This window comes from Apus apus, chromosome 10 (genome assembly GCF_020740795.1).
Source record: "Apus apus isolate bApuApu2 chromosome 10, bApuApu2.pri.cur, whole genome shotgun sequence".
Taxonomy (NCBI): domain Eukaryota; kingdom Metazoa; phylum Chordata; class Aves; order Apodiformes; family Apodidae; genus Apus; species Apus apus.
In genome coordinates this window covers 283,210-307,150 of record NC_067291.1, presented here as the reverse complement: position 1 = coordinate 307,150, position 23,941 = coordinate 283,210, and the positions used below count along the sequence as shown (strand labels likewise).

The 23,941-nt window shown below is 49.4% G+C and overlaps 1 protein-coding gene across 2 annotated transcripts in view; it reads left to right on the top strand.

Annotated features, from left to right (window-relative positions):
* The window catches only part of ALPK3 (alpha kinase 3), a 35,566-nt gene that overhangs the window by 6,835 nt on the left and 4,790 nt on the right, over window positions 1-23,941 (top strand). Inside the window, exons 2-7 of one of the 2 annotated variants that reach the window (XM_051628312.1) lie at window positions 3,049-3,087; window positions 6,275-6,396; window positions 13,501-13,618; window positions 14,814-15,846; window positions 20,767-22,588; window positions 23,339-23,486. In XM_051628312.1, the coding sequence (XP_051484272.1) occupies window positions 3,049-3,087; window positions 6,275-6,396; window positions 13,501-13,618; window positions 14,814-15,846; window positions 20,767-22,588; window positions 23,339-23,486 (3,282 nt within the window). The remainder of the gene's footprint in view (window positions 1-3,048; window positions 3,088-6,274; window positions 6,397-13,500; window positions 13,619-14,813; window positions 15,847-20,766; window positions 22,589-23,338; window positions 23,487-23,941) is intronic. The other variant, XM_051628313.1, reaches the window with a different exon arrangement.

Sequence of the window (23,941 nt, the reverse complement as noted above, 5' to 3'; positions counted from 1 at the left end):
GGTTGTGTGCTCAACACGGGAGACTTTAAAAAGTCCTAATGATGCTCGCTCTTTGATCACATTCATGACCACAAGGGATTCATGGCACGGACACCCTTCATTCTGGCTCTTACTGTTTGAGTGATTTACTTTACATCCAAGCCAAGACACCTTCCCATTTGTCTTATGCAAGAAAACATTATTAAAACCACACTTCTGCCTATGTTAGCATTCTCTACCAGGCATGTTAGGGCCTTTGCTGCTGGGTCCTCAAGCAATGACCATGTCCTTAGTATTCCTGGAAGCTAAAATGACATATTTCCCTTGCAAACTGGTTTTGGGTTTCTTTGCTGTTGAAAAGCTGGAAGGTGAGACATGATTCATACTTATGTTAAAGGTCCTGCATTTGGGTCAGGGCAATTCCAAGCACAAACACAAGCTGGATGGAGAATGGATAGTGAGCAGCCCTGGGGACGACCTGGGGGTGTTGGTTGGTGAGAAGCTCAACATGAGTTGGCAGTGTACTCTCACAGCTCAGAAAGCCAACTGTATCCTGGACTGTGCCGTGTCCAGTTATGGGGCCCCTGACACAAGAAGGGCTTGGAGCTGTTGGAGTGAGTCCAGAGGAGGCCACGGAGATGGTGGGAGGGCTGGAGCAGCTCTGCTCTGGAGAGAGGCTGAGGGAGTTGGGGGTTTTCAGCATGGAGAAGAGAAGGCTCCAGGGAGACCTTAGAGCACCTTCCAGTGCCTGAAGGGGCTCCAGGAAAGCTGGGGAGGGACTTCTGACAAGGGCAGGGAGTGAGAGGACAAGGGGGAATGGTTTTAAACTGGAAGAGGGGAGATTTAGGTTAGACATTAAGAATAAATTCTTCCCTGTGAGGGTGGTGAGAGCCTGGCCCAGGTTGCCCAGGGAAGCTGTGGCTGCCCCATCCCTGGCAGTGCTGAAGGGCAGGTTGGATGGAGCTCTGAGAAACCTGGTCTAGTGCGAGGTGTCCCTGCCCATGACAAGAGGCTTGAAACTAGATGATCTTTAAGGTCCCCTCCAACCCAGACCATTTTGGGATTCTATGAATTGTGTTTCCAGCTGGACAGAGCTACCTGGGGCAGCCCAGAGCACAGGGACACAGTGTATGGGTGCTGTTGCTCCAAGGGTTACCTGTGCTTGGGAGGGTTGTGGGGAGGAGTAAGCTTGATCCCCTGGGAGGTCAAGAGGTCAAGGCAGGGTGAGAGCAGCTGGAGGTGGGATTGGAGCTCTCTAAGCTGGTAGTGTGGCTGGGAGTGACAGAGGTAAGGTGACATGCTGGTCAGTAAGGCAGGTTATGTGAAGACATACCTTGCAGTGCTGGAGAGAACACAGGGCACAAGAGGAGGCCCCAAGTGGTGAGGCTCAGATGGAAAGACAAAGTTCCTCTGTCTGACTTCTCCCACAGGCCTGCACAGCATATGCAAGAGGGATCAGGTGGTTGACCCTCAGCCTGTTAGAGTTAGTGTTTGATTTTTTCCAGCTGGATAACCCCATATCTACTCATCCTCTGGCTGCGGGAACAGTAGTTGGCACTGGAGAGGGATCAGGAGTGTGTGGCTGGAAAGAGTGAAGTGGCTGCCAAAAAGGCAAGTGCTGCCCATGTTGTTGGGTTAAAGCTACTCCTGAACATTTTGTCTAAAACTACTTCTGTCTTTGCTCTCCTGATTTGAAGGACAGGAGTCAGTGAGATTTTCAGAGTGCTGGGTTTTTTTCCCAATGAAAATGTGCATTTCTTATGGTAAAATGTCAGGCTGTCAAGCTGAACCACTTTTTTACTTATTATTCACATGAAGATTCTGTCACTGCAGGGAGAAGTGCTACATGTTTGGCAGGAGCAGTTTTCAGAGAGCCTCCGTGGTCATTTTTAGGGCAAGACTTGAAGGCCTGCTGACTTCTGTGTGATTAGGACTTGCACAGAGCCTGGATGTGGTAATTTGAGGAGAAGACCTGAAGAGGTGCCCCTTTCTTGGTTCTCCCTGCTATCTTCTGTAGCATCGTCATGAAGCAGTGAAGTTCAGTCAACAGTAGTCTTCAGTGCAAAAGACTGAGAAGGTTTGGTCTGTCTGCACATACTGATGTGAGAGTCTGACTTCTCCCATCCCAAAGGAGATATCTGTGCTGCAGGTACTTTCAAGGTTATATGGTGAGGTGGTTGCATAGGCATAACTAACAGGTACCTCACTGTGATTGAAGCACTGAGCGTACGTGCTGTTGACTAGCTGGTACCTAGTTTGTTTTTGGCTTTTGTTTGCCATGTGGGTGAGCTCAGGGTCTGAGAAGCTGCTCCTGACTGCTGTGGGTTGATGCTCATGGGTTGTTTGCTACAGCCTGCAAGGGGCTGCTGCCACAGTATCATCAAGGTAGTCTTTTGGTTAGTGTTCTTGAAGACACTTCTCTGGGAGAGCTGGCGGCCACTGGTAAGTAGCACATCTGGGTATCCCTTGTGTAGAACTTTAATACGTGATGTAATAACACGTTCCTGCAAAGAAAGCAAAACCTGTAGATTCTTGTGAAGTCTTCTTCTTTTATTTTCTTTTAATTTTTGCCAGTAATTTGGTTGGCAAGCTGTAAACTTGTGTAGTGATCAGAGAGCTTTCAGCTTCTCCAAAGAGCTGTCCTTGGAAGCGCAGAGAGTGACCAGCTCGGGCCACCTGCTTGCCAGCAGGGACATGGGCTTGCAGTGGTCTGTCCTGCCTGCCATTTAATTGAACACCTCCTAGGATGGAGGTGCCTGCTTTGGGCACAATGCTGTGATGGTGCATGGAGGGCTCAGATGCTGCTTCTTGGAAACCTACTTTTAGAGGTGTCCTTACACTTATTCTCTGCTGTTAACGACCATTTCATTTTTACAGCCTTTGATTTCAATTGACAATGTGGCTTGCTCATCTTGGCAGTCAGCCTGAGTAAGGCAGCTCTACCTTCTTTTTAGGAACTCTGACCTGTGCAAAATGACTCATCATTAATATGTCTCTGTAACGGTTTGTTTATTTCAGCTCCTTTCCATGCTTTTCTGTCTAATGGTTTTTATGCTGTTTTTTGCTTAGCTTATCAAGCAGCAGATTCTCTCCCTCCAGTTTAGGAAGGTAAAACTACATTGCATTAAACTGCTCTGACCAACCACTTTACTGAATCTGACTGCACATGATTAATCTGTAATGCTTTGGTACTAATTAATTAGTAGAGAGCCCTGAAGTGATCTAACAGCCTTATTCTGCATGATTGGGTCCCTAATACTTGCTTGAACTGCAGACAGCAAAATGAATGTTCATTGTAATTCCTGTGTTAAGGTGCAAGAAATATTCGCCTTTCTTAGCCAAACAATGGGTGTTCAGCTACTTCTTGATATTAAAGTGAGACTTCCATACAGAGACATGAAACATTAGATATGCCTGAGCTGAGACTTTCAGAGAAGAAATTTTCTTCTTCCCCACCCCCATGTCATCCCATGCTTTATTGTGAAGATCATCCAATTGGACTCTGCCCTGAAATGCACTTGTACAGCTGTACTTCGCCTCTGGCAAAATAACACATTTGGAATTTCATGGCATTACTTATTTGCTGCAGAAGCAGGCAGAGGAATGTCCATGGAGGGAAAGGCCTCTCCAGAACACCCCTGTAACTGTGGGGTTGCTAACCAAAAGGTCAAGAAAATAAAATAACGATTAAGAAGAATACACTTCTCAAATCTCCTTTTCCTGCAGACTGCATTTGTATGGAAATCCCTCTTTAATGTAAAAAGGCTACTGAATTGCCAGTGTCCTCTTCCTAGGCTCCAGGGCTTTTTCTGCAGCAAAGATGCAGCTTCAGGAAGGCCTGGAGGAAGAGCCGCTGCTGCTTCGTATCAGATTTCTGGAATGCTCTGAATTACTAGTTTAGAAAGCAATTTGAATTGGACAAGTCTCCTTGCAGCTGGAGTGAGTCAGCTGAGAGCCCCACGCCGCTGCAGCCTCTAAAGCCCCTCCCTTCTCCACCCCTCTCCCTCCCCCTTCCACACACACCCCCACCCCCCGGCTAATAAAATGATTTCTTTGAAAGATTAAATGGACTTTCCAAGTCTTCCTGCCAAGTGTACAATGGGCAAGTCTCCTCTGATTCATCTGCTGTGCCTGTGGAGCCCCCAGCTTCTGGTGATGCTGCTTTCCTGAACCATTCAGTAGCCTTTGCTGTATTTCACCTGACTGTGGGATTTGCACCATGTGGACCAGGCTTATTCTTGGTGCTGCCTGCTGATACCAGTGGCATAGTACTGGGATTAAACTTGGTCCCGAGTGTCACTTTGTGTGTGCACATCACTTCTTTTAAAGATGCTGATCCAGTTGCTGTCCTGCTGGGGTATGATATGTTCATTGGTGCTTGAGAAGTTTCTTATGTGGATCTAAAAGGCATTTACTGGTCTAGAGCTGGGGATCTGTTTTGAAGGGGCCATCAAAACTCCACCAGTAACTGCCTTGGTACTGGATTTGCTCTTTGGAAATGAGGGTTGTTTTCTGCTGGGGTTGGAGTATGGAATGGTTTCTGTGGTTTCAAACAGCTGTTGGCTCCCACAGCCCTTTCCTAGCCCTGTAGCTGAGTGAAGAGTTGATTGCCAGGACCAGTCTCCTGGGATCCATTGATTTCCACAGAAAAGAGTCTGAGCTGTGGCATCTGTTTTTTACCCCATCCCATGGGTGTTTGGATATAGACAGTGTTTACAACCCTTGTTCAGTAGATGAGACAAGTGTGAAACAGCCCAAGCTGCCACTGTCCCTGCACAGTGCCTGGAAGCTGTGTGAGGCTCCCACTGCATCCCAGTTGTTTTTTTGCTCAGGGATTCATCTGCCTGCATCTTTTACAAACCCATTCTAGCAGGAAGCCAGAGTGAAAAACATAGCACTGCAGCCTCCAGGTGAGTTTTCAGGGTAAATGAAACCTTCAGCCATGTGGACACTTCAGTCCCTGCTGCAAAGCCTGTCAGTGCACTTGACCTTGCTGGGTTCATGCTAAATGTGGGTTTTTTTTGTTTTTTCCTGAACAAGTCTGCTTCCCCAGCAGGTAGAGCATGAGTAGCAGCAGCACCAGCATCCTGCCTGCAAGCCAGGGCTGCTTGTGAGGCTGGGGTCCTCCTTGTGGAGCCCCCTCTGTGTGCTATGAGACCTTCTGCTCATGGTGGAACTGTGAGGGTTTGTTCCACCTCTTGCATGTCTCTAGAAGCTGATCACTTGTTTGAGAAATGTTTTCACTGCTGAAAAATTATCTAAGTAGAGCTGCCAGCTATCAGTTCTTTTGCAGTATTTGTTATGTCTCCTTGCACTTGAGACCTTGGGGTCCTCTCTTCTGGGAGAGGGAAAAATTGCAGAGGGAAAAATGAAAGCTCCTCCAGGAGCCCCAGACCATTATCCAAATGAAGACCCAACTTGGAATTAATCCTTTTCCTTGATTTAAGAAAGCCTAGATCTTCTGGGCCCCCACTTGGTGATGTTCCAACAGGATTGGCAGTGCTGTGTGAATACACTCATGTCCTGGAGTAGTGCTTACATGACTGGAGAATCTAAGATCCCTTTTTATGAGCTCCACAGATTGCACTGGCTACTTGGGTAGTTCTGTCTGTTTGGGTGTCCCAGCCTGAACTTTGGGATTGGTGCCTGAACTCACAGTATGTAGGGTAGATGCCCATCTACAGCAGTGGGAGGTGAAACAGAGCATGGGAGGCAGCTTCACATAGGATTCCTAAGCTCAGAAAGCTGCAAGCCATGCTCAAGGTCTCATTCACTGAGCTGCAGCAGACACCTTTCTTGATTCAAAGCTTTCAAAGGGAGTTTGTGATTGGGACACATGTTCAGTTCACACCTGGCCTGAAATTACAATGTGAATTCTTCACAAATGGACTAAAATCCTGGTGAACAGAAAAACTCTTGAAACACTGATGGTGCAGTACCAGGAATGTGAAGCTGCCTTTGTTAGGGCCTTGCTTTGAGTCTGGTGGCTGATCAAAGACATGTTCTGTTGTAATCAAGAGCTAAAATGTTTCTTGACGTTTGTTGGCCCAATAGCGATCAGGGATAAGACAACAGGAACATCTCCCAAATGACACTTAAAATTGAAAGAGTCATCTTGGGAGTGAAAAAAACAGTCAAATACCCTGGCTCTGGGCTGGATTAGACTAGTAGTAGTGAAGATGGGAGGGAAGGAGGGCATTTACAGCAGGAAATGCTTCTGAGATGAGGTAGGAAGAGGACCTTTTTTTTCCCCCCAGTATTTTGATCTCTAAGAAATGCTTCTTGAATCTTCCAGGAGCACCTTCTGCGCAATCATTTCTCAGCTGACGGAGGAAACCCAGCCACTATTTGAAACCACTATCAAATCCCATTCTGTGTCCGAGGACTCTGATGCTAAATTCACCTGCATAGTGACAGGTAACAGTGTCTCCAGTGATTAACCTAGTCCTGCCTCACTTGCTGGATTTGTACGAAACTAGAGAGCAAGTGATAACAAGGCAACATGTTAACAAGTCCACTGTGGTCAGACTGCAAAGATGCAGCAATTGCATGTGATTTCAGCTTTCATTTAAGTGAGGGGAAGAAGCGGGAAGTACTTGAGATTGTAAGGAGGCAAAGGCATAACCAAACATCTCCAAACAAGGCAAATTAGTCCATAAAATGGGATATGCTGGTTATTGCTTGGGCCAGCTACATTTGATTGTCCTAATAGCTGCTAATCCCAGACTCCCTAACTCAGGAATGTGCCATTTAGAACACTAAGGCTATCATACTGAAGCCAGCTCTGGCTCTTTGCTGGCAGTAAATGGTCAGAATGCAGCTGCATTTGCATCAGTGCTAAATTTCTGCTCGTCAGCATCTGAAATAAAAGCCAGTTTCTGCCCAATGAGGTAAAACCTAACCTTGGGCAGGAAGGAGTTAGACCAATAAAAGAAGGAGGAAGTCTAGAAGAGGGGGCATTGTGGTAATGTGGCATAGGAGTGCATTGGTGTAAAGGCAGGTGGTTCCTTTGCTGATGAGCTTTTGTTCTTTGTTCTCTTTTTGTTCTTTTTTTCCATCGTCTGTGCTTGCTTACAATTCTGTGATCCTTCCTGATGTTGCACATGTAATTCATTCCAACAGGTTGCTCAGTGGGAGACATGAAGCAAGTTTGTAAGTTTTGGATAAAGGAGGGCATCTCCAGTGAGCCTCTTAGTCACAAGGACCAAGACTTTCCGAAGATTTAGGAAGTCTAGTTTGCCATTAGAAACGTGCTGTAAATAAGCTGTGCACCAGGAAATAGGCTGAGCCTTTCTGAGAGCTGCTGGCTTTGAATTCTTGGCTCTTCTCATATGGACTCCCTTCTTTTACAGGTTTGACTTCCTGAACTTGCAGGGGTAAAACTCATACATTGATTTGATTGGTACTTAATTTCAGCAGATCACTTCCTGCTTCTAGGGCAGAAGTTGGCTGCTGGGTAGATCCTTCAGGCTATGCCCCTCAGTGATTCGTTAAAAGAATCATAGAATCATAGAATTATAGAATGGTGAAGGTTGGAAGGAATCTTAAAGATCATCAAGTTCCAACCTCCCTGCTATGAGCAGGGACACCTCCCACCAGACCAGGCTGCACAAGCCTCATCCAACCTGGCCTTGAACACCTCCAGGGAGGGGGCATCAACAGCCTCCCTGGGCAACCTATTCCAGTGCCTTCTCACCCTCGTGGTGAAGCATTTCTTCCTGATGTGTAACCTAAATCTCTCTCAGTTTAAAACCATTCCCCCTTGTCCTATCACTGCCCTTTCTGGTGAAAAGCTTTCCTGGAGCCCCTTCAAGCACTGGAGGTGCTCTGAGGTCTCCCTGGAGCCTTCTCTTCTCCAGGCTGAACACCCCAACTTCCTCAGCCTGACTCCAGAGCAGAGCTGCTCCAGCCCTTGGATCATCTTCATGGCCTCCTGTGCTGAGGGCTTCAGAGCTGTTCCCAGCACTCCAGGTGGGGGTTCACCAGAGCAGGGCAGAATCCCCTCCCTGGCCCTGCTGGCCACAGTCCTTTGGCTGCAGCCCAGGACACAATTGGCCTCTGGGCTCCATCACTCACTTGTAGCTCATGTCCAGCTTCTCATCTCCTCCTACCCCCAGGTCCTTCTCCCAGGAGTTTTCCCACATAAACTTTTCTAAAAGCAAAAGCACTTTCCAGCAAGGGGAGGTAGAAGACAAAGTGTAGAAGTGCTGCAAACCTTGAAAGTGATGGCTTCCTGCAAGGACATGGGGTAGCAATGCTCTTCCTTTCAGGATTTCTTACCCCTTTTAAAGTACCTAGTCCTGCCTTCTCTTACTGGCCTAAGTCTTCACCAACTTGAGGTCAGAAGTTCCCTCTAAGAAGCTTGCAAATTCCAAAAGATACCATCAGCTCCTAGAGAGCTTTGTCAAGAGTAAAAATAAAAATGCCTTTGTGCAGCTGAGCACATTCACCATTAGATTGCATGACTGACAAGGTGGGAAGTGCCCTGCATGTGTGATCCCAACACACTCGGTTTCCTCTCCAGTGGAGTAAATTCAGTCAGCCCTAACAAGGGAGCCTGCTAAATGCCTGGTCCATGTCCTTTGTGGCACCTCTCCTGGAAAAACTAAAGAAACTCTTCACTGCATATTGTGCAGGGCCATTTCAGCCCGTCTTAGTCAGGTTCAGCCCCTCTGACCTGGCCACCCAAATATCAGCTCTCCCTTTCTGGCTTGGTGCTTGTGCTGAAGAAGTGTCCAGTCTGGCACATCTCCCATGCTATGCAGGTGCTTGATCAACTTGAGCATCTGTGCTGTGCTGAGGACCATGTCCCCAGAGGGGATGGAAACAAAACACCCTGCCCAGAAACAGTCTGGTAGGGCTATGGAGGGGAAAGGGCTCTGCCCATGGGTTGGGGAAGAGAGCTGGGGCAAAGTGAGTAGGCAGCCACATGCTTGGTGGGTGGGGATTTAATGGACATGAGGGAGTTCACCTTGTTTCATCAGTGATCACTCTCTTGGGACTGTGTTTGAAGGACAAGAGTGAAGTGCTTGGATGAAGAATGTTTGGAGAAATGCAGGGGCTGTGAGAGGCTGGATGGGTGTGTTTGGGGGTTGGGGCAGTGAGTACAAGAGCAGAGAGCAGGCTGGTGAGAGATGAGGATGTTTGGATTTGGGGCAGCCAAGGGAAGAGAGGGATGGAGAATGAGCTCACAGGCTGCTGGCATGACAAACTACTGCTCTTAGTGAGTATCTGTCTCTCCTGTTAGCATTCCTGGGAGCTTCCTTGTCTTCAGATGTAAATCCATGAAGCATAAGATCTTACCATGACTTCCTCCCAAAACTGCCTGAAATCCCCCCCTCACATATCTTGTGTAGAGCAGAAACAGAAAACTGTGGAGATTATGTGAAATTGTTCTAAACTCTTTCCACCTTCCCACGTTTCAGAAGACTAACTTCTACACCCCCTGCCCCGCTCCCTGAAAAAAAAAAAAAAAAGAAAAAAAAGGTTTTAAAACTCTTTAAAAAAGAGTTTTTCTGGGTGATTTTGGATAGGTATTGCAAGAGCTGTTTTGCTTAAGGTCACCAAAGCTTTAAAGACATCTCAAATGTTAACAACTTTGGGAATGTTTGATCTAAACCTGACAATTCCAATAATAATAATAACGATAATAATGATAATCATGATCATCCTAATTATAATCATTATAAAATCCTTGCTCAGCAAGGTCTCCTGGCTCCTGCAGTGGCTGGAAATCATGCTGGGTCGATGCTGCTGGAAGACATGCTTCCTAAAAAATTTCTGCTGGGCTTGAAGATGTGCAGCAGATGCTGTTCTCCCCTGAGATGTCCAGCACCACTCTATCTGTAACTGCTGGTGGACACAGGAATCAGCTGCTGGCAAATCCCTCTTAAAGCCAGCTGCAGCTGAGGTCTATGGGAGGGACAGGTTTTGGAAGGGCGAGTGCCTGGTTTTTGAATGGCTGCTCTGTCTTGCAGTGCACCTGGGGAGAAAAAACACCAGGCACTGATATAGATGAGGGGTTGACCTGCTAGAAAGCAGTCCCATGGAGAAGGACCTTGGGGTCCTGGGGGGCAACAAGGTATCCATGGGACAGCAATGTGCCCTTCTGGCCAAGAGACCCAATAGTATCCTGGGATGCATTAAGAACAGTGTGGCCAGCAGGTCAAGGGAGGTTCTGCTCCCCCTCTACTCTGCCCTCATAAGACCACATCTGGAGGGTTGTACCCAGTTCTGGGCTCCCCAGTTCCAGAGGGACAGGGATGTGCTGGAAAGAGTCCAATGGAGGCTACAGGGATGATGAAGGGACTGGAACATCTGTCATATGAGGAAAGGCTGAGAGACCCTGGGCTGTTTAGTCTGGAGAAGAGAAGACCGAGGGGGGACCTTATTAATGTCCATAAATATCTGAAGGGTGGGTGTCAAGAACGGGCCAGTCTCTGTTCAGTGGTGATAGGACGAGGGGAGACAGCACCGGGTGACAACACAGGAAGTTCCACCTCAACATGAGGAGAAACTTCTTTGGTGTGAGGGTGACAGAGCCCTGGGACAGGCTGCCCAGAGAGGCTGTGGAGTCTCCTTCTCTGGAGGCTTCCAAGACCTGTCTGGACACGCTCCTATGTGATCTGGCCTGGGTGTTCCTGCTGCAGCAGGGGGGCTGGACTTGATGATCTTCAGAGGTCCCTTCCAATCCCTATGATTCTATGACTCTATGATTCTACAAGTTGATGATATGCCAGGGGTGGGCATCAAGCTCCCTGCAGTGTGGCAACTCCCACTGATGGAGCCCTTGGCTCAACCACCCCATCCCACTGGCACCCTTCAAACTGGCCCATCGTGGCAGCCTGGCAAGCTGCAGATGCTGTGGCTGTGGGGAATATGCCAGGAGTGACAGGGAGCAACGGAATTTATTTCCCAGGCACAAGGGGAATTTATATGCTCGGTGGGCTGAAGATGGATGCATGGGGTGCCAGCAGCACCTTCCCAGTGGAGTACAGGGCAGTCCAGGGAGCCTTGTTCCTGCACAGGCATCTCTCCATCCCCTGCTTGGCTGTGGTTACAGCTCCTGGGGAAGGATAGCTGGTTTTTGAACAGGCAGCTGGGGCCACTCTTCCTTCTGCAAGGTGGGAAGTCTTTCAGCATCCCTCTGCCTATGTGTTTCCAGACAGCACTTGCCTGTCACTCCCTTTCACTGCAGAAAGGGCTTGTCCCTCCTTGCCTATGCTGGACTGGGACTGTGGTAGTCCCGGGTAGGGAGCAGGGAGCCTCAAGGACACAAGTGCTACAGGTCAAAGGGAGTTTAGGCTTAACAGGAGGAAAAGCCTTTCATCAAGGCACTGTGCAGCTCTAGAAATGGCAGGTCTTTCTGGCAGATGTCAGCTGGGAATGGGAATCAGCTGCAGAGGCCACAAGGGGACATCACACGCGGCTTCTTGGAACTTACATGCTTGCAGTTCTCAGAATGAAGTGCAGTGATTGCTATTTGCAGGATTATTAGGAAAATCTACCTGCCAGCTCCTTGTGCTACGAGCCACGAGGCCCCCTGAAGGGTAGGATTGCTCTAGGCGAAGTCTGAACTGTGTAGGAAAATAGTTTTGTTCCTGTTCCCTGGAGCAGAAAGAAACCAACCACAGGCTCATTCAGCCCAGGGTCCTGCTGCCAAGTATAGCCAGTAGCTAATATTTGTGGAAAATATAAGCAGCAGTGTCAATCCCTGGTGATCCCATCACTGGAATACTCTTGTTTTCCCACTTCCAGTAAGCCATTTAGAGTTCATGTTCTTCAGCCACAAGGATCTGAGGGCTTTGCACTTCTAGCAACTGGTTTGGAGGGCCAGAGCAGCAGCAAAGAGCAGACCATGGTAAGATGGAGACCAAAGAGGAGGATAAAGAGCCTTGCAGGCATCATGAGAAAGTAATGACTTGGCTTCCTGCAGAACAGGAGGAACAAGGCACTAACCAACAGAAAGTCAAAGATGCAAAGAGGTACAGACAGTGAGGATGGAGAGGTCAGATGCCAATGGGGTAAAACCTTTTCTATGGGGGTGGCTGTTGTTCATGGAGAAGACCAGGAAAGGAAAACTATTCAGAGACTATCTCCCCTACCCCAAACAAGGGCTAAGTCCCTTGAGGAGATAGAGAGAGTGTATTGGAAGAGCAGATTGGGGTAATAAGTGAAGAGATTTGGCGTGTGCTGCTTTTCTGGTCAAAGACATTTTGAATCACCTGAACCCAGGGTGAATTCCTGCTGATGAGGCTTTGTTCCTGCTATGGGACCTTCATGGGAGCAGATGTAAGCAACACTCAGGTATTGCTACAGGCTGCCAGCATCTCTGGGTGGTTCAAGTTGGAGGCTTCTCACCCTGGAGATGAAAAGGGCCTTGGTCAGCCCTGGAACCTGTGGGTTGGCAGGTGAGAAGTATCCAGGATAGGTCCCTGCCCTCTCCAGAGCCATAAAGTCTAAACACTTTGGATATTGCTGGAGAACCCTTGCTGGCCCCATGCCAGGGCTGTCTGTGAGAGCTGATCCCCTCCTGCATTTGGTGGTACTGAGGGCTGGTGGGGAGACCCCCTGGAGATGGGTGGGGGAGGACAGCATGCTGGACTCCTTCACTTGGGCAGTACAGAAAGCCACAGGGACATTGGCAGGACGTAAGCTTCAGATATCTGCCTTGGGGCTTTGAACAACTGTTGAGCACATTGACTGAAGGGGAGGGATGACGTGGTCATTGAAACTTTTATCCCATGCCCTTAGGGTCAACTTGGCTGTTCTGGGAGCCCTGGGTGAAGAACAGGAACCAATGTTGGCCACTGGCTGGAGCAGTTTTCCCCTGAAATCTGCTAGTTCTGAGCCAGAGCTGCTGTTGGTGGCAGATGAGGGCTGTGGCTAGTGCTGGTCTATGTAGGGCTCTCCTGCTGAGCCACCACTGCTGGCAGTGCTGGGGCACCTGGCTGCATGCCCAGCCTGCTTGCCAGCCAGTCACACACATCATGATGTCATTCGACTGAAAAGGCAGGTGACATCTGTTGTCAAGTGACATTTGTAGGACACCAAGCTGGCTGTGATGCAATCAAGATTGTTGCTGTTCAGTGGAAACTTTGGGATCATCTTACAGGCTGTGACACTTAGTGAAATGCTGTGAGCTCAATGGATAAGCAAGTGCCTGTTTTCTAACCTTAGCCTTAGCCTCATCAAAACATGCCTCTTCATAGAAAAGTGACAATATGCTCACCTTCTCCCAGCCGGTATTACAGATGATCATGTGATCCACTTCCCTCTGCTCAGGAATGAAGCGCTGGGATTTTTTTCTCAAAAATAGCCCTATTCCTAGGAGTGAGAAAAGACTTGGATAAGCCCATCAGTTTCCACTCACCGTCCTTTTTCTGCTGTGTCATTTAAAGAATGTGTTGAGTCCAGAATAACATGTATTCTATTCTGCTGGACTGTACTCCTGGGAGCAGGCTTGCTCTGCTGCTGATGGCCATTTTTCACACCCTGCTGTCCCATCTGTCTCCTTCCCAGGGTATCCCCAGCCGGAGGTGACGTGGTATAAAGATGATGAAGAGATGGATCGCTACTGTGGCTTACCCAAGTACGAGATATTCCGTCACGGGAATCGCCACACCCTGCAGCTGTACAAGTGAGTAAAGGAGCTGGTTCAGATTGTGATGGGAGCTCAGAGCATGGCTTCAGTGTTTGGAGGAGCTGGCTGTCAGCGGATCTCCCTGCCTGCAGTGATGTTCCTGGCTGTGTTCCCTTTCAGCTCTTCGCTCTGATGACCCTGATCATGTCAGCATGAAATCCATTATTTCTATCCAGGCTGCCATGCTGCATGTAAGAGGAAGGTCAGGAGAAATGGCTCTCTCTGGAGCCTTCCAGTGCTGGCAGCAGTTTGGGCTGTGACTGCACCAGACAGGATCTGAGCATTAGGGCTGGAGAAAGGTGAGCAGAGGAAAAGCACTGACTGCCTCCAGGGTGATAGTCCAGGGGATCAGGGCTGCATCCCTGTTCCAGGACGGCCTTTTCTAGCTCTCACTGTGAGGTCAGGAAAGGAAAGGGCTGCTTTGGCACTTGACTGATGGAGCTAAGGGCCTCCCTTACTCAGCCCTGTCTACCAGCTTCTTTTAACTTTAAACAAGGGTGGTGTTTCTGGAGAGCCCGGCACACCATGTCCCAAGCAAGCAGAGACCTGTCACACCTCAAGTCCTGGATTTGGGATGTCAGACAGACACTGCAGTGTCTGAAAGTACAGAATATCAGTACTGCTGATAGTCCTGTCATCCTTGTGCTTCTATCCTGAGCTTTTCTGCCACCACAGCTGTGCTCCAGGTTTCCATCAGAGGCTGACTTACCTCTCACAGGAGCAGGGATCTCCATGGGCCCCATATCCCCAAGGGGGGACAGCAGATATGGCCTGCATGTACTTGTGCTCGTGCCTGTGAAGCAGGATGGGAAGGCTTTGGTAAGGCAGGTTGGAGGAAGAACAGAAATGTCATGTAAGCTGTGAAGAGCTGAGAGAAGATCCTGCAGAGGAACGTAGCCCAGAACAGCTGGGAAGCCTGTTGCTGGCTGTTCCTCCTCCATCTCAGCCTCTCTTACCAGAGTTACAGCCCAGGGGGCAGCTAGGCACTGATTTAAATCCAACTTGCTTATCTGCTAGTGCTAAGAACAGGCAGAGCCTGAGGCCTCCAGACCTACTGTGGGCACCTCAAGGCTCCATGTCTTTCTCTTCTGGCCCCTCTGGAGCAAGAAGTGCGAGAGCATGCATGCCTGTGTGCCCAGTGGTAGAGCCCAGGGAGAACGGGCAAGTCTCACACAGAGCTTTTGGTTTCCAGGTGTCAAGAAGAGGATGCAGGCATTTACCAGGCCTCAGCTAGGAATAACAAAGGCATCGTGTCCTGCTCTGGTGTGCTGGAAGTGGGAACCATGACGGAGTTCAAAATCCATCAGAAGTGGTTTGACAAAATTAAGAGAAAAGCTGAAGTAAAGCTGCGAGAGATAGAACAGGGCAAGAAACGAGGGAAAGAAAATGTGGAGGTGGAGAAGTTGCAGGGAATGAGCCCTGATCGACTCCAGAGAAAGAGGAGACTGGCCAGGGATCTGAATCTCCAGTCAAGAGCCCCTCTGTGGGAGAAGGAGGATACAGCAAAGGTGCATGTTGCTGATTCTCAGTCCAGGTTACATGAGGATATCGCTGAGCCAAAGGAGCAGCCGGTCAACGTGACTACAGGCTTTCCAAACAAACTGATTGCACCTTTGAAGGCAGAGGTGACCACCAATGGAGATGCCTCTTTGGAAAGTGTAGAGGAGAAAGGGAACAGCTTTCTCACATACATCTATGAGACAGTGGAGGACCTAGCAAACAAGCCAGTGGTGAAAGATGCTGCAGCTAAAAAGAAAAAGAAGGTGGAGGCTCCTCCAGCAGCAAAGCAGGAAGTTTCCAAGAGAGAGGAAAGTGGGCAAGACAGGGCCAACCCCTCTACAAATCCAAGGTTTGCCCCTTCTGTCCCCTTACGCAGGAATGCACGTTTCAAGGTGGAGAATGATAAAGAAGTGGAAAACAGTCCAATAATCAGTGAGCCTGGGAAAGCTGTGAATCAGGACACTAAAATCAATGGCGACATGCACTTCTCTTTAAGAGAGATGTATTTTGGTAAGCAAGTGGATCTGGCAGCAGGGAAGGAGGAGGTGGGAGCCAAGGAAGAGGCTGCAAGTGAGGCTGCCCACCAGCCTGTGGCAGTCAGCAGACAGACAGAGGATGCTCCGTTGTCCTCAGAGGTGCTGGAGGCAGGACCTGTGTCATCCAAGGGACAAAAGGCCCAGCACCAAGCCCAGACGTTGGAGCGAAACAAAGCCGTCTGTCCAGAGGTAACTAGGACAGAAAGCAGCCAACAAAAGGGTTGGAACAAGAAAATATTCATGATGCACAGTTGTGTTGTGGCACCAGCCCTGGCAGCCTCTTCTGCTGAGGCTTCATAGGTCTCCATTGCCCAAAGCAGCCAGGAAAAAGGGCTTTCTAGACATGGTGTGCTCAGACAGCAGAGCTTCCACCCCCTCTCCCAAGAAATGTCAGGCGAGGTGTGAGGAGAGATGTACGTCAGGGCATCTGTGAGCACTCCTGTTCAGTTGGCAGGCTGACCTCATGCAGAATGTTTCCAAATCAGTTAAGCAGGGAGCATTGAATGGCTATTTATAGTCGGGGGTGGATGCCTCGTGCTTGTGACAGGCAGCAAGGCCAGTGACATCTCTTCAGTTCCACTGAGCCTGAGCTTCTCAGGAGCCCTCATGCAAATGAGCACAGTGTGCCAGGTACCCCACGTGAGCTGCACTGGGCAGGGCTTTGAGTTTTTTTTACAGTGCAACGTGTATACAGTAGATCTGGGCTATTTTCTTGGCTCTTCCTGCTTGGAAAAACTCTGTTGCAAGACTCATTGTGGTGGTGATGCAGTGCCAGGACACGGCACCTGCTCCTGACCCTCACTCTGCATCTTATAGTCAACTTCTATTTTTGTCACTTGAAGCATTTTCCATGAAAACACTAGACTGGAAGCTACTAGTTTTTCTTTTTCTTTTTCTTTTTCTTTTTCTTTTTCTTTTTCTTTTTCCTTTTCCTTTTCCTTTTCTTTTTCTTCTTCTTCTTCTTCTTCTTCTTCTTCTTCTTCTTCTTTTTCTTTTTCTTTTTCTTTTTCTTTTTCTTTTTCTTTTTCTTTTCTTTTTTTTTTTTCTTTTTCTTTTTTATTTTTATTTTATTTTCTTCTTCTTTTGCTTTCTCTGGTAAAAGGTTCCCTGAGTCTGATTTGCAGCTGCCATCAGGGTTTGAGGGTTGAGCTATGCTAGGTGCACCCTTTTGATACAAACCAAGACTATCAGAGAAGGCACTCCAGATCCATCACATCTCCCTCGGTTGGTAATGCAAATATTTTAGGATGTGGAAACATGTACGATACAGGAAGTGGAACTGCTGGGTGCTTAAGCCCATGGCAAAGTTTTCACCTTCTCTACTTGTCGTGGTTCCTTGTCTCTCTCCTGCCTGGCTCACCAATAATGTCATGGCTTGGGCCCAATACGGCAACAAAGAACCAGCCCCGTGGCTGCTCACTCAGCTTCCCCCTCACACACACCCTGGGATGGGGAGGACAAACCCAACTAGAAGCTCATGGGTTGAGACCATGGACAAGGAGAGTTCTTCACTGATTAAGGTCCTGGGCAAAACAGACTCAACTTGGGGAAAAGTCATAATTTAATTTCACACTAATCAATGCCCACAGGACACAGACACACGCAGAGCAGGGCTTGCATATGTTACCCACCCCTCCCTTCTTCCTGCCCAAATGACTTTGCTCTCGGTTTCTCTCCCTCCTTCCGCCCAGCAGCACAGGGGGATGGGGTTTAGAGTCAGTTCACAGGCTGGTGGTTCCTGCTGCTCCTTCCTCCTCAGGGAGAAGGATTCCTCACAGTCCTGCCCTGCTTCCCCACGGGGTCCCTCCATGGCAGAATCCTTCACCAACCTCTCCTCCATCAGCCCTTCCCACCAGCCCCGGAGCTGCTCCAGCGCTGCCTGCAGAGTCACGGGGCTTCGGGAACAGGCACCTCCCCTGCCCGGGGGCTTCCACGGCTGCATCATTCGAGTCCACTGGCAGCAAATCCAAGCCCACTGGCCACAAAATCCAAGTCCAGTGGCCAAGTTCCCCCCTCCTGGTGCCTTCAGGGAATGTTCCACAACGTTCCTCCATGAGTGCAGGGGCACAGCTGCCATCTCGTCATGGGCTGTAGGGAAACTTCTGCTTGGGCACCTTCTTCCCCTTCTTCCTCCCCAACCATGAGATCTTCACCCCAGCACTGCCTTTTGCCTCTCCAGCTCTGTTATTTTCTAACTGTTAGCTCAGCTTAGCTCTTACCTCAGTTCTTTTGTATGTTAGTGGCAGAGGTTCATCTATTGTCCCTCTAATGGCTCCTTGGCTAGTTTTGGAGCAGGGGGAGTTTCCCAGCTTGTTACGGGAGCCACCTCTGGAGCCCATCCCCTGCTAACAAAAACCCGACCAAACGAAACCATCGCACTACTCATTTTAAAGCCCCTTGCTCTCGAGGAGGGGCAAGTGTTGGTGTGCAGCAGCCAGGCTTGGTCTGTCAGCCTCAGGCTTTGACATGCATCAAGGTATTTTCCTCTTCAAAAACCCACTCACAGAGAGAAGCCTGTAACTTCTCTGCTGGTGTGCCTTTGAGGAGACAAAAAGGAATGCTTTTGATTTGAATTTGAATGCGTCAGCTAGTTGGGCATGCTGAGGAAAGTGCTCACACTTTTGTGTGACCAAATAAGCTATTTTAAAGCCCTTCAAAGCTGACTCCCAGGTGTTTTGGGGTATTTTCACTCCCCAGGACTGAGTTGCTTGTTTTTTTCTTTTTTAATCCTTTCCTTAAACAAGACAGGTGCATGAGTGTTTTCCTGGCCTTGAGACATAGCTGGGCCTCATGCTTAGGGCTTCTCTTTTGAGTTGTATTTATCCATAGCAAAATTGTCAGTTTGTAACCAGGCTCTGAACATCCTCACACCTCACTTGCAAGATCAGAGAAGAAACTGCATTTGCGTGATGATCACTCTTGCCTAACTTTGAAACTGGTGATTTTATTATATTTCTTTTACCTACCCCTAGTTTAAGTGTTTTATGATTGCTTAAGGACAGATGCTTTTCTGAAAAGCTCCCAGAGGCTTTTCAGAATAAGCTTTAATTGGTGCACCAATGATAATCAAATTTGCCCTAAGTCCTCTTCAGCCAAAGAGGTGTCCCCACTGACCAGCACCGTTGTGTACAGCCACCTTTGAGAACATCCAGCCCTGATCCACCTCCAAGCCCCAGGCAGTGTGCTGCTCAGCCCCCAGCTCAGAGAGACCAGGGCTGGCCTTGCCTCTGGGGCCATGGCCATTCCCATCCCTTTCTGTACCATGAAGGAGCAAAATACTGTGGTAAAACCCAGAGAGATTTCGCTGCATGAAGCCTGCCTGTCTCTTAAAATCAGAGAATCACAGCATTGTTTTGGTTGGAAAAGACCTTTAAGATCATCAGGTCCAACTGTTAACCCAGCACTGCCAAGATCACCACTGACCCGTGTCCCTCAGCACCGCATCTACACGGCTTGGAAACCCCTCCAGGGATGGGGACTCCACCACTGCCCTGGGCAGCCTGGGCCAGGGCCTGACAACCCTTTCTGTGAAGAATTTGTTCTCAATATCCAATCTAAACCTCCCCTGGCACAACTTAAGGCCATTTCCTGTTGTATCACTTGTTCATTAGGAGAAGAGACTGATCCCCCCTGGCTCCAGCCTCCTTTCAGAGAGCTGTGGAGAGCCAGGTCTCCCCTCAGCTTCTTTTTCTCCAGGCTGAACACCCGCAGCTCCCTCAGCTGCTCCTTGTCAGACTTGTGATCCAGCCCCTTCTCCAGCTCCATTGCCCTTCTCTGGACTCCCTCCAGCCCCTCAGTGTCCTTCTTGTAGTGAAAGGCCCAAAATAAATCCCATTAAGCCTGAGCACTGGAATGCTCTGCGTTGTAACACTCAGCAGGGTATGGAGGTGGCTCTGGGGTAACAGCAGCAGGGACATGCAGCATTTGGGGCTGCTTGTGCCACCCCATGGACTAGGGCCCTATTTCTGCATGCCCTGTGTGCAGAGACAGAAAATACAGAGCCTTTGGCATTCTTTGCAGTCTACAAAGGAAACAGACTTGAATTTTGGGTGCAGGAATGGGCCCCCTAATGCTGCTTCTCTCATCCCAGTCCTCTTATACTCACAGTTCTAACAGTTCTTTGGGAAGGGGCTTGCTGAGAGACCAGCATTACCTTTCCTGTTTTTTCCAAGCATTCAAACAAAGCCAAAGTGGTACAAAATAGAAGGCTGAGTGCCAGAGCCCTTCTTTCCCATGGACCTCATTTTGGAGGCTTGAAGCTCAGGTCAGAGTTCTCAGGAGAAAAACTTTAGCAACAGATCCTCTGGGATGTAAGTGGACCCTGCTGTGTGCATTCCCTGTTCCCCTGTGATTGTCCTGATGTTGCCAGCTGAGCATCAGCTGAACACATGGTATCATCTCCTCCCATGAGCCTTATCCTACAAAAATAGGTGACCCTTGGCTGGAGGATTTCACCAGATCTCCTCAGCATGAAGCTCAGCAGCCACAGCTTGCTGAAACATCTGCTGGTGTGCAGCTACAGTCAGAAGCATTTGAGCTACCTGAACGTCAAAGAAACAGGAGGGTCAGGTAGCATAGATAATGTCAAGGTGTGCAGTTTTGCTGTAAATCATTTGGGTGGCCTCATCCAGAGAGTGTGTGACACACTGGTTGCCCCAGCTGAATGGAGATTGCAGACTTAGTGCAGGGGCAGCACAGAGCTTTAAAAGAGCAGGGAAATTATACGAGGCCTCGGCAATGGCTGGTGAAAATGGGAAAGGTGTGCTCCTTGGGAAGGCGCTGAGTCAGAGGTGGAATTAAAAGCCAAGGATGTTGTAGAGAGACAGATCTCCTGCCTCTTTGTGCATTGAAAGGCAGAAGAGTTGGACTCAACTGAAAAACCCCCACATTTTGTGCATCATGACAGGGGGCTGAGGGATGCACTACTGTAGGACAATGGCGAAGCCAGGAGGCCCTGGATGAGTGAGTATTGGGGATAACAGGTTAATACTTAGGATTCAAGCAGCACTTGGGCCATGCCATATGGCACAGCTGGACCACAAGCACCACTGAGCAGACCCAGGAAGTAAAATTATGCTTTTTTTTTTTTTTTTTTTTTTTTTTTACTAGGTTGCAGCAACAATGGGACAGTCTGCTGGTGACCTAATACATCCAGTGTCCAGTCCAACCATAGAGACCAGTCAGCAAGCCGATAAGTTAGAGGAGCTCAGGAAGGAGATACCTGTCTGCCAGGAGACTGGGAGGGCCAGGAAAAGGACAAATCCTCGGCTGAGGCCTCAGGAGCCACCACAGCCACCAGCACCTTCTCCAGACCATGTGCAGTCCAGCAAGGAGCACCCACCCTCTAGGAAACAGGCAGAAGGACATTCCCATAGTCTTGAGGGCAGAGAGATCCAAGAAGGACTGTCAAATCAAGAAGACAGAAGCCAAGGTGAGGAAGAGCTAAAGAAATCAAGTCCTCCAGAGCCTGGAGAAAGTTCTGTTCTTCAGCAAATTGTGCATCAGACAGCAGTCAAAGATGGGAAGAGCAAAGAGGCGGTAGAGCTGCCTGTGAGCCATGCTGGTGCAGAGGCAGGAGGGAGTGGTGCAGCAGAGCTACCTCCTGCAGCTGCACACAGGGAAGTGGGAGGAGCATCCTTGGGACATCAGTTGGCTGAGACACCAGCTCCTGCTTCAGTTCGACTTGCCAAGGAAGAGCTGCACCCTGCTCCTGCAGTGGGGACCTCAGTGGCTGAGGAGGCACTCTTTGCAGCTCATGGCACCCCAAGAATGGAGGCCACAGCAGGAGAGGTCCTGTTTGGAGCCCAGCTGCTGTCTCCTGAGAGCAGAGAAACAGAAATAAAACAGATAAATGGATCTGCCCTGAAAGAGAAGTTTTCAGCCAGCACATTAGGGGAAGAGAGTGCCAAACCAGTGCCTGTGGGACCTCAGGGGAAGGGAGGAGAGCAAACAGCCACAGTTCTGTGCCAGGAACATGCAGCACCTTCAGGCACTGTTGAAGGAAGTGCTGAGGTTCAGCCACAAGTACCACTGGTCCTGCCTAGCCCTGAGACAACTCAGGAGATGTCTTTGGAGGAGAAGATGCAGCACAAAAACCTTGTTTCCTCCTTGAAGAACTATCTGCTGCTGCTTTTAAAAATGTCAGATAGCAGTAAGGATGCCACAAAAGAAGACAGTGACCCCAGGGACAAGGGGCAGCCTGCTGCAGAGGAAATTATGCTCCCAGAGACAGGCATTGCAGGCCTGAGCCCCCGCACCTCAAGGAGAGTTTTGGAAAAGGTGCAAAACAATCAGCTCTTCCAAACAGCAGAGAACTTGCCTCTGACCCCCAGGACATCCCGGCGGATCACAGGCATGATTAACGAGGAACTCATTACCAGCAAGGAGATGCTGGATTGCAGGCCTGTGCCACCAAAGAGACGTACCCGGGTGTCTCCTGAGCTCTCTGTGCCCTCCATCGTGGTGGGCAGCATGCCAGCAGATGGAATGGGGCAGCCTCATCATGATATATCCAGTTTGCCTCCAGCAAGCCCTGAGAAAGGGAGCCCTGGTGACCCTCTGGCAGTACTACCTTGTGCCACGCCAGAGGAGCTTGCCTCTGGGGCCCGGCGCAAAATATACCTTCCAAAAACCAAGCAGGTAGAGGAGGAAGGGGAGGCCACCCCAGAGAGCCCAGGGCAGGTGAGAAGTCCTACTGTTTCACCACAGCAATCCAGGAGGAATGTGGCCCTGCTGCAGTCGCCTGCACTGGCTCTGCCTCCTCCAGCAGAGCAGCGCTCGCCAACCCTCATGAGGAAGATGGCCACCCTGGAGGTTCCTAAGCTGTATGAGGAGCCCACAGGTGACAGCAGTGGTGACCACGAAGTCCCTGAAGATACTAAGCCAGAAGAACAGCCAGCGGAGTCCAAGAAAGTGAATAACCCATTTAAAGGTAAGGGAAGAGGTCATTCCCATCAAGCATGGTTCTTTGTTGCCTACAAAGAGAGCCTGGCCGACTGGGCTGATGATAGTCAGGTGGGGCCACCTGAGTTTCGTGCATTTGCAGGGCTTTCAGCATTGCCCTTTGGCTGTGTGAAAACCCAAAGTCTGCCCTGAGACTTCTTTCCTAGCACAGGGAGGGCAGAGGAACACAAGAGACAGCCGTGCTGAGGCTGGCTGTCTCCACAGCCTGGACTTCCCTGGCCAAAACAATCATACAACCCTCTTGTCCTTCGTCTGCATGTCCTGGTTCCCACCATGCCTCATGATATGAGAGCTCCACTGGGCATCAGCAAGTTGCACCCTGCTTTTCCACCTCTACAGTCAATGCTAATTTGACCCCTTATGGCGTTGAACTAGGAAAGGTGTAAAGTGCTTATGGGAACCAGTTGATACCCTCACAGAAATATTCTTGGTAACCTTGATAAATCCCAACTTCAGTAGATAAATGTTTCCTCTAGCACTGTATGGTGCTTTTCTGCATTGTCTCTGTCCAGGCCTCACTAGGTCCTGCAGTGCTGAGCTGTGGAATGAGTGTGTACACTTGTATCCCACTATATTTATCCAAGCAGAGCTTTGAGACCTTCCTGGGGAAGGTCACGCTATGCCAGGCTCTGCTGACATACAGGTGATACCCAACACCGAGGTCCTAAGCAGCACTGCTGTGTGTCTCACCATCCATCTCTTTGCACCCTGTCCTCAGCTCCACAGGTGATTCGTAAGATCAGGGCAGAACAATTTTCCGATGCCTCAGGACACCTGAAACTTTGGTGCCAGTTCTTCAATATTTTGAGTGATTCTAACCTGATGTGGTACAAGGACGAGATCCCTGTAGCAGAAGCCCAAAGGAGGTAACCTGCCAGCTCCACTTCCTTGTAGCCCTTGGACATGGCCCTGGGCTGGTGTGTTCAATCCAGCTCTGTGTTTGTGATGGGGTGAAGGTGCCCCTGCTGTTAAGGCTGCATGGGAAGCTTATGGCATTGTGTGTTGTGGACTTTATCTTCTCAGTGCCTGGGGAGGGGGCATCACCCAGATGGGGGATTGCTGCCAAATTTGTCCTTTTGATGCTCCTGATGCCCTGGGAAAAGCAGAGGCTGCACCTGAACCTTGGGGAGGGCAGAGAAGGTGCTGTGCCCATCTCAGAGCTTGAGAGTTGTGTGGGCTGCCAAAGTGGGACTCCCAGTGATAAGATGTGAGGGTTGCAGCTGTGTTCCTGGATGCTCCCTTGGGTGCATTATGGAGAGCAACTTGTTTTCAAGCTTGTGTGGGAACATCATCCACACTGGGTGGGATTTGCCTCATGCCT